The sequence below is a fragment of the Haliotis asinina genome, chromosome 11 (genome assembly GCF_037392515.1).
Source record: "Haliotis asinina isolate JCU_RB_2024 chromosome 11, JCU_Hal_asi_v2, whole genome shotgun sequence".
In the NCBI taxonomy this organism is placed as follows: Eukaryota; Metazoa; Mollusca; class Gastropoda; order Lepetellida; family Haliotidae; genus Haliotis; species Haliotis asinina.
In genome coordinates, this window is record NC_090290.1 from 35,997,680 (window position 1) to 36,008,524 (window position 10,845).

The 10,845-nt window shown below is 40.9% G+C and overlaps 1 protein-coding gene across 1 annotated transcript; it reads right to left on the reverse strand.

Moving 5' to 3' along the window:
* Positions 1-342: 342 nt before the first annotated feature.
* On the reverse strand, positions 343-8,360 carry LOC137256645 (uncharacterized). Its single transcript, XM_067794555.1, has 7 exons — positions 8,209-8,360; positions 7,037-7,124; positions 5,093-5,241; positions 3,907-3,994; positions 3,142-3,236; positions 1,247-1,373; positions 343-421 (listed from the first exon to the last, which is right to left on the reverse strand). The coding sequence occupies exons 1-7, from the start codon at positions 8,358-8,360 to the stop codon at positions 365-367; spliced, it is 756 nt and encodes a 251-aa protein (XP_067650656.1). The 3' UTR covers positions 343-364.
* Positions 8,361-10,845: the final 2,485 nt, after the last annotated feature.

Genomic DNA, 10,845 nt, shown 5'->3' on the forward strand with positions numbered 1-10,845 from the left:
GGTTGACAAATATTTATTGTGGTTGAAACATAAATAACACAAACGCATAAACTGGTCAGTAATATTTTTAGGGTAAAAGACTATAAACGATATATATTATATGTACTTATTACAATTAATTACACTGTCAAATCACACACATAACACACTTATTACTCGTCATCACAAAACAGGACGGTTCTTCTTAAAGTTTGCTCATTAGTATTCATGTCCTGTTTGAAAACGAGGCAGTCTCGACTTGATGTCGTAGTGGTTTCTTTTGGTGGAACGTTAATGAGTTTTGGAATGTCATGCTCCATACTTCGTCACACTGTCAAGTGATTGCAGACACAAGAATGACCGACATGGGCATCTTGAAGACGTCTCAGATCTTGTCATACTGACTGCCCTTACCGCACTTTACAGTGAAGATAAAGCCGGCCTGCAATGCAAGGGAGATAATTCAAGGGTCGCCATTGCACATGTTTATATTCAACAAAAAGTAATCAAAACAACAGAGATTCTCCTAGAGCCATGCCTAAATTAGTGCACAATGGTGCACAAAACAATGGTTGGCTGTTGCTGGGTTTGTTGTTCACACTTACAGTAGTTGACAATTAGAGAGTTATCATTTATAAAATTCCTATATACCTGAATGAACTCTTGCAAGAATAATTTTCATAAATGTTTTTTCGGTCGAATTGCTTTCAATACTTGCTACCAGCTGGGAACCCATCTTATGCAGCTATATACACATTTTCGTTCAACCCGATGATTATGAAGAAAACTGCAACTATCCAAACAACATATATTAGAGATAGCAATCAGGTTTAACACGGCTGTCTATGAGATTAATAATTAGTACTTATGGTGCTTAGTCAAGTGGTCACTCGATAACTAATCAACGAAAGGATGAAAGAAAATGCTGCTCAATTTATGGAATGTAAGTCTGTGGAAAGTTCACTAATGATTACTTACGTATGGCCGGCTTCTGTAATATTCCAGGTATATGGTCTGTACATTACTGAGTCTAGACAAGACGCTCCAGTGATCAACGTCATGAGCACCAATCTACGCAGTTAGGATACGATGGCATGTACAGATCAACGCTCATGTTGTTGATCGCCGTGTTGTGAGGTCTAAACTGGATTACTTACACACCGTCGCCGTATAACTGCGATATTGCTGAGTGCGGCGTTAAACAGCAAACAAACAAACAAACAGATGCTCTGAACTTGTCTTGAGTTTAGCTGGTGTGGGGGTCTACCTTGATGAGACCTGGGAGACTAGCCCATAGACCGAGATTGGGGATAACCTCCTTGCCCTCCGCTTTCCTCACGAACTTCTGCACAGAGACGCCGACAGCAACATACACCACAAGCAGCGATACAAACCTGGAACACCAAGATATCCAACAGACTATTTAGTAGGGTGTAACGAGGAATTGGATTGCAGGCGTTGAGTCTCCGGTAGCAATTAAACGATGGTAGAAAAAGGCAAACTATCGATACATATGTAGTGTGTGTGACTAGTAGTTTAGTAACTGACTTCCGCTGATAAATGCGCAGTGCAAAATACACGATGCTTGGCTGCAGATTTTCAGTTTTATTGAGTTAACTGTTTACTTGATCTGGGTTTCAAGCTTCTTGTCCGTTATTAAAGAAACTGAAACTACGTTAACTTGTTTTTATTTCATATAAACCATACATCTATTTGGGAAATGACTTTAAATGAGACAGGAGAAGAACACTACTGCAATAGTACTGCAATAGTTGGTCGCAACAGACTATCGCTGTTGCAAGAGTTGTGTTACAACAGACTACCGCTATTGCAATAGTTGTGTTACAACAGACTACCTCTGTTGCAATAGTTGTGTTACAACAGATTGTGTTACAACAGACTATCGCTATTGCAATAGTTGTGTCACAACAGACTGCCGCTATTGCAATAGTTGTGTTACAACAGACTATCGCTATTGCAATAGTTGTGTTTACAACAGACTATCGCTATTGCAATAGTTGTGTTACAACAGACTACCTCTATTGCAATAGTTGTGTTACAACAGACTACCTCTATTGCAATAGTTGTGTTACAACAAACTATCGCTATTGCAATAGTCGTTTCCCTCTCAATAGTCACCCCCACTATTTAGTAAGTGTACCGGGGACGGGTACGGGTTCATTCAGCCAGGGGCCTAGTGGTTAAAGTGTTCGTTCACGCCGAAGACCCGGGTTCGATTCCCCACATGGGTACAACGTGTGAAGCCCATTTTCTGGTGTCCCCCGCCGTGATATTGCTGGAATATTGCTAAAAGCAATTACTTTGAACATGTTTGGTTGAAAAAGCGAAATAAATTCCTCGAAGCTGAGAATTCGTTAAAGGGAAAATACAGCTCTTCTGTCCTTTCCCAAAGACCACAGTGCTATTGCGCATGTGCAACTCCGAAAACCTCATCATTTACATATCTTGTTTGCTGTTAACGCCGAATTCAGCAATATTTCAGCTATAAAATATCGGTGGTGTGTAAATATTCGAGCCTGGACCACTAAATCTAGTGATCAACCGCAGGAAAATCGATCTACATCAATTGGGATACAATGATATATGTCAACCAAGTTAGCGAGCCTGACCACTCTAAGGCTTAGGCGAATTCATATGTGCATTGTAATTGGTTTGTTGTGTGTTCGCACGCAACTTTCATAGACATTGGGATTAGTCTTGTAGGTTACGGAAAGGGGCGAGTGATGCTGCGTGCATCTCATTTATAATCTCAACATAGCCCAAACAGTGCATGAGTTTAGTTTTATGCTGCTCTCGGAAATATTCGTTATATGGCAGCGGTGTGGAAATAATCTAATGGACCAGGCAATCCGGTGATCAACAGCTTGAATATCAATCTACGCAATATTCTAGCTATATGTCGGCGGTCTGTGAATAATCAGGTCTGGATCAGACAATCCCGTGATCGACATTATGTGCATAGATCTGGCGATATCAACACAATCTAAACAAAACAAGACACACTGATATCACATGTCCAGCGTGGAGAACGAGCACCTCTTCTTGCAAATGATTTATAAATTCATTGTTTGCACTCATAGGTTAATGCACACTGACGCCGTTATAGTGAAGGATGGGATTTCACCCTAACTGTATACTCACGTTATAACGATGATACTTCCTACAGACAAAGTGTAGGTCCCCGGTACGTCCGACCCGGATGATTCACAGGCATACTTGCTGGTGAGTGTCATGAGCTGTTTCAACACATTTAATGAGGAAATTACACATAACGGTACTGCAGATTTCCATGCTCATAACAATACCCTTCATTTCAAAACCCTGGGAATATTTTAGTCTGACGGACCATTCATTATCTTTTTCAACGTACATGTGCATTTTTTTAAAACTTCCACCAGGGGCATGACAGCAAGGTTACACGAATGTTCAGTCTGAGGACTATATTGAAGACATTTTTGACTATTTGCTTTGAGATTTGATGTAGGTGAACAAAAAGATTATTTCATTTTCATATTCAATAAAACAAGTCCCATTTACGACCCTTAAACCATATTTGGATATATAATTTGGAAATATAAGGTTAACAGCTGGTAATAATTACGTCAGAATGTGTTTAACAAATATGTTTTACCCATCAAAGAAGTCCCATTCTTAAAAAGAAATAAACTGAAACGTTGAAGACACCACAACAAACAGTAATATCGTATACGATATCTTTGTGCCATGGATCAGCGTGAGTCCTTTGCTTATGTTTGAAATGCAAAATGTCCCAGTCGTGTTATCATTCGTAATATCCATTGTCACTGGTTTACCAAAATACTATCCTATATACTGAATACTTAAATACTTTGGCGTTTTTGTGACATGAACGTTCAAAGATGTTTTACATTACCGAGAAGAACTTACGTATTTTCCACTTTTCGCTGGTTTTTCCCCAGTAGCCTTCAGCGTGCCCTCGACCGTCTTGTCACATACCAGAGTAATGATGGCAGTCCTGCAAGACGACTTAGTGTAACGGTATGCGTTGTGCGGTAAGCAATGTGCCACGTGCGATTTGCGTTGTACGTTGTGTGTTGTGTTGTGCGTTCTGCAGCGTTCGGTGTGTGGTGTGCCATGTGCAATGTGCGTTGTTGTGCGTTGTGCGGAGTTCGGTGTGCGATGTGCGTTGTGCGTTGTGCGTTGTGCGATGTTGTATAGTGCGCATTGTGTTTTTTGTTTAACACCGCACTCATCAATACTTCAACTTTATCAGAGATGCCTGTACTTAACCGTGCCTGGACTAGACATTCCAATGATCAACAGCATGATCACCAATCTGTCCGAATGCATTACGAAGACATGTGGCAACCAAATCCAAGGCCAGTAACTGATCGACTGTGGGACAGATAGTCTTGTGACATTATGTCCTCTGACAGTATTAAACAATAATCTACGGGGATCACGTTACTATAGTCAGGACCAATAAGTCGCATCTATCAACAAAAGGAGTGGCTTTAGTTTTATGCCGCTTTAACCAATATCCCAGCCATATCACATGGGGTGAGGAGCTGCTTCAGACTTAACAGCAAATCGCAAATAGTGCGAATACAGCCAAAATCTCTGAAACCATGGACACCTGAGTTGATTAATCCTCCGCAACCCATATTTGTCGTGGGTGTTTATTGGATTGTCAGACTTGCTAACATAGTGATGCTCATGCTGTTGATCACTAGTTCGTTTCCAGGCCAGAGTAATGTAGGTGGTATAGTGCCATGTAGCTTCTTTTATTTCAAATCATTTACACATTTGTGATTCAGACGGAACAGTTTCAAAAGGAACTTTATAATTGCGGACGCGGCTATAGCAATACGTATTTACAATGATCCATTTAAGTTACAACAATTGTAGCGGTATATTTGCAACGAACAAAATACGAGCACTGCAAGTTGTTGACGTAAATGTAGGAAAAACAGGCAATAGAGCCATATCCCTATGAATTAGCATGGCGATTTGAAGACAAACATATATGAGGATGTATTTGTGACATTTACGTCTGTCAGAATAACACACGTGACATGTGACATGTGACCAAACAGAATAAAGCAGGATGTACCTGGTAAAACCGTCTTCAAGCTCTGATCCAAGGAACGTCGTTGCCGAGTAGGTCAAGGTCAAGACTCCATTCTTCACTTGGAACTTGGCGCTGTCCTGTGTGCCGATATTAAAGTAGGCAGGTGGGTTGATATTCTGGATTTGACACGCCTGGGGATGAAGGTGGATCTTTTATGTGAATACACGACTTTTTATGGATAGCAACTTGTTTTTAGTCTTTATATGACGTTTCAAGGCTAATTCATGCTTCTTCATCAGGTGAATGTAACGTGAATGCTGTGTATGAAGATTGTTGGTGTCTGATAAGGGACAGATGGCTACTTGCAACGTTTGAAAGGCGGCGGTTTAGCCAAGTGAGTAAAATGCCCGGTCATCACAGACCTGGGTTTGATTCCCCACGTGGGTACAATGTGTGAAGCCCATTTCTAGTGCCCACAATATTGGTAAAGTGGCGTAAAACTAAACTCACTCACTCACTCACTCACTCACTCATTCACTCACTCACTCACTCATGATGTTTGAGTTACTAAGGTGTCTGACAACGTTCTGAAACTTAAGAACATTCAGAACACGCTGTGGACATTTATTAAGTACACTAGTTGGCATGCTCATAGGCTACTTTTGATTCTGTCTCCTTATCTCAACCGCTCCAGTATCACACTCGTTAACGAAATATTACGTCGTTTTGAATCTGAGCCAGGGATCTTTAACAACGGTTGCGCCAAAGACAAAAGGAAGCACATCAGTAGAACCACCTTAGAAACAGTCAATGTTTGGTCCATCAGCTGTCAGTGGTAGTTTCGGTGATTCCTTGTACAGATAAACATGCCATGCTCGTTTTTATCATAGTAGTAAACGTAGCCGAAGCCTGAAGAGGGCTACCATCTCGTGTGTGACTTGTGCTGTCTGTCATTTATTGTTCTTCACCTTAAGTCTGCATCAGTAGTAAAGGTATTCGAAGCCAGAAGGTGGCTACCGTCTCGTGTGTGACTCGTGCTGACTGTTATTTATTGTTCTTCACCTTAAGTCTGCATCAGTAGTAAGAGTAGTCGAAGCCTGAAGGTGGCTACCATCTCGTGTGAGAAATGCAGTAACATTCATGTATTGTTGTTCACCTTTCATTTATTGTTCTTCACCTTTCTTTCATTGTTCTTCACCTTTCATTTATTGTTCGTCACTTTTTACGGAGTTTGACAGTGGTGGTTGATCACGTCAGACACTATCGTGCCTTTCCCTCGTAAACATCACTCTTATATTAACTATCGGGAAACACATCTGGCGGGTTTTGTCATTTATACTCGTGGTATGTACATTGAAGCATGTCATCCTCGCACCTTCTGTTAACATAGATCCATTACTCGAATTGAACGGGCAAACACCTTAAGGTATCTCAGAATGATTTAACATGAACTGAGGGTAATATACTTTACCTCTACAGATGATTATATCGTATGTGATTAGTATTTGTGAAAATATATATCATGTTTTACAAATTCGTTTCGTCATCATTCAACGAATGCTTCTATTTTTCTAGTTATAAAAATTATTACTTTTTTTAATAAAATCAGGTAAAATAGCACTCATTATATGCATCACAAACACGCTACCCTTGTAAATCAACAACCTTGCTTTTTGACAACGTTTCAAAACGTTTCAAGAATCATGTAGTTGGAGACATATTTCTTACCACAGTTTTAACTGAATGAATTAAATTTTAGTACAAATGAACCAATAATACCTTTTACGATCCGTTGAGTGATGGATAAATATAAATTACCTGAGAACAGTTGTTTTACTTTTCAGTTCCGCTGAAAAAATATCAGTGTTCCGCATAATTTATATGTAAAATGAACCAACTATATGTGTTACAGAAACTACTACAAGCTGGATGAAACATAATTCTCACATGTCTGTGGTATCATTGCTGAAACCAGAAGATACTCACTGCCACATTCTTGCAGTCATTCTCTGTGAAGGGTGTACATGGGTTCCAGGAAAATTGGTCTCCAGTCGTTGCCGATATGTCTTTAAACCTGTGGATAGAACTCATGAGTTAGTGCGTGGATATGTGAGGTTTAGCATAGTTCTGACACAGGTTGACATGCATTTTTCTAGCAGCTTAATGAGTCATGTTCTAGGTGATGTAGATCAAACGCCAGAACGAATATTGTGAATGGAACCCGCAAGGACAGCCCACCACTTACAAACCAAAACTCAAATTCATCAGAACGATTCAGGACGGTTTTCAACTAGGCAACAAAATTTAGCGCTGGGGCACACACAGCGGGATACTAACAACTACTCTCTGAAATGAACACATTTTACTGAAAAAGGTTCATAGTAAAAATAATATAATGAAATGGAACCCTGAGGCTTTCTTCATGTTCACCCTGAATCTAGACATGCCACATTTTCTAGACTTGTATGGGCTTTCTTGGATATATTTGCTTCAGGGTCCGTACGACAGACTAACACAGCGGGATTCTGACGAAGTATCCTACGCATGAAACTGAAGGAGCACATCACCGATTGTGTTCATTGACACAAATAGTAAATAGATACCATCCAAACAGACTGGTTCGGACATACTAAACCGCATCCCTCACATAGAATGTCGCATAGTAAAACGACAGTTCATAATAGGTGCGGCGAGGTAGCTTAGAGGTTAACATGTTAGACCGGTTTCGATTCCCTATAAATCTGAGTGTTCACTAATTCCAACTTTTAATTTAGGGTCCCACACAGTGATTCAGTCTCAATTCAGGACTTGAAGGTCGCGTGAAGCGCTACTCCTGGTTCCCTCCAATCTGCGATATGCGAGTCGAGGCCCAGTTTACTTCCGGTACTAGATTTCCGCTGACAAGCGTATACTCAAGACTCTGTTCTGGTTCCAAACTGCGAGACCGCCAAATGTGACTTTACTAGACAGGACCAAGTGTACATTGTTAACGAGAGTACTGAGGTCTCGCGAAGTGCCGTGATCTACTTACCGACCTAAAGCGGTAAAACTTTCGCTATGGTAACCAGAGTACCTACCGTATTCATCTTCAGTTGCAATATTTCTGAAATGGAGTAAAACGACATTCACATTTTCACACTTGGGAAATGAGTACTCACTGCGGACCTCCGTTTTTCGCCAAGGGAGATAAATCTACCATGCCATTGTCTCCCATACAAGAACATGAGCTTTTCTTAACACATGTCTTTATACATTCTGCTTGGAATATGTAAAGTAAGATAGCAATGAGAACGGTAATCCCTCGTTTCATGGTTAGATCTCAAGACATGCACTGGGTGATGGCGGGTGTGTAGGATCACGTGATCACGTGCGGCACGTGGTTGGGTGTAGTGTTTCAGTGCATATACTTGGGAGTGTACTTGAGAAGATCATAACTGTAACTCGGGTTCGGGTTACAGCTACAGTTCATTTCGGGTACAGTGTGTCGCTCACATTGATCGGGATATCAGTAACGTCTAGGAAGACGAAGCTGATACGCGAGTGAACAAAACGTCATATACGAAAATATTGCTATCAGAGACGTCTTCGTAGTGAACTATAATCCAAATCGAGGCAATGATTACACGTTGACAGAATGCTGAGAATTTGTTTTTTGAAAACATTAGTTTGTTATTTTAGAAACTGCTCAGTGCTGTTATAAAGCCTTGCACATTTCTGTACATTTAGTAGAAAAACATACTGTGCTGGAAAATCAGAGGTGTACAACGACATTATTGGAGCTCTAAATCTGATGAAGAGCCGAACGCATAATAAGAAAGGATTGCAGACAATCATGCCATTCTTCAAGAATTACCTGACAATTTAAGACCCAAGCAAGCACAACAAGAGCAAGTGATTAGCCGTAAAAATGGTAAAGAATGGAACCCGGCTCAATCGGCAATCCACAGGAGAGGTCCAGCCATGGAATGGGACAGGACTGAATGTGAAAGTTTTACCTTGGGTGGAAGATCTGTAATAATACCTTTCCTATTAGGACCGTAGACGGCATCATCCTGGGGACAGAATTGGACCTTCAAGTTCCCCAGACGCAGGAGGACTGCCAAGAAGACATTCCGTGGACAGATGAAGACCAAGGACTCTTGTGGAGGGAGCGCGACTGCCACAAAGCCGACAGGGGACCAGGCAGACAGGTTTTCAAACAATCTTTGGAAGACAAAATAAAACATATTCTTGTTCACCTCGACGCCATGTGTAAGTTACAAGGTGTGTTTCATTTTACAGCAACACTAACGAACGATCACATACATGTACGTTTGATAGTCATTATCTATGAAGTAAGTAGACACAAATGCAAACCATATTCTTGTTCACCAGTACGTCACGTTAACCTCGTGTGTTTGGTTACAGCGCCTCTCACAAGCGAACGCATACATGCACTTTTGTTATTCATTATCGATGTAGTAAGTATCATCGATTTCAAACTTTAAAGGTCACGTGCAACGGAAAATGCATCTGATGCCTTTCGATATGGACTTGTAGGGACAATCAATAAAAAAAATGCAAATTCAGCTGATAACTTTGAAATATAACGCCATGAAAAGCAACAAAACAGCACATGCACAATGATTAGGTTCGCGTGACTTGAAACCAGGATGCCAAGATGGTTTATTCCCAAGACGTAAAAACATAGTAGGTAATGCATGAAGGATCATGAACAAAAGATAGTTGAACAAAAGATGTTTCATTACATTGATCTGCAGTGAAAGGTAAAAAAATACACTCGTCCAATACTTTTTCTTATTTGTTTCACATTTTGAATTGGTAGATTTACAACCACGTTTTCAAGAATGTGTAGGATTAGAAATACTAATATCATTCTTAAAATGCTCAGCTTGAAAACTGAAATGGCTTAATTCATGAGCATGGAAACATCGAAAACATGTTGAGTGTGATGAGCAGTCTCTGTCACAGACCATACTCAATGTAAGTTGTATTGACACCTATGTATTTTCCTTGGCTTTTCAGAGTAATGAACGTCTGCATGTGTGCTGTACCCCTTCCTCCTCCGTGACCATCTCGCCAAACGGATGCTGGGTTCTTCTCGCAAAGGACGACGAAAGCATGGAGCGGTCACCTTTAAAGATGACAAAGCCTCTTCACTGAACTAATCAATGTCATTATGTATCAAAATGTTTACTTGATCAAGAATAAAATGTTCCAGGACCCCTACAACCTGAGCTGCTTCTACTGAATTCAGTTGTTTTGGACTTTTCTTGACCACGGTGTAAGCAGCAAGTTTACATTTCCACACTGTTGAAACCACAGTTCCATTCACTCACGATGTGATTCAGTTCTACCGTGCAGCTGCAAGTGGTTGTGAGTACTGGTGAAACTAAGGCTTTTGGTCATGCAAGTCAATGTTAAGTCTATGGGAGTTTTGTCATTCCCGAAGTAGCGAAGGGATGTCTCTTCGTGGTAGAAGTATCTAACTGGTCCAAAACGCTCGCATGGCTGAGTGGGCGCAGAAGCGATTGGTTTTCCATAATAAGTCCACCCCATCAGAGGCACTGGACCACATGACGTCACACCGGAAGTGCCATCCCTTCGCTACTTCGGGGATGACAAAACTCTCGCCTACCTAACATAGACCGGAAGTTGACCCAAAGCCATAGTTTCACCACTACTGTGGCGAGTTTGGTGTTTCTGATTTAAGTAGACGTAGAACAACAGATCTCTAGCCTCGTCGCCCCACTCATAGCTGTCAGTTCGGCAGCGTGATACCCGATAAATGATAG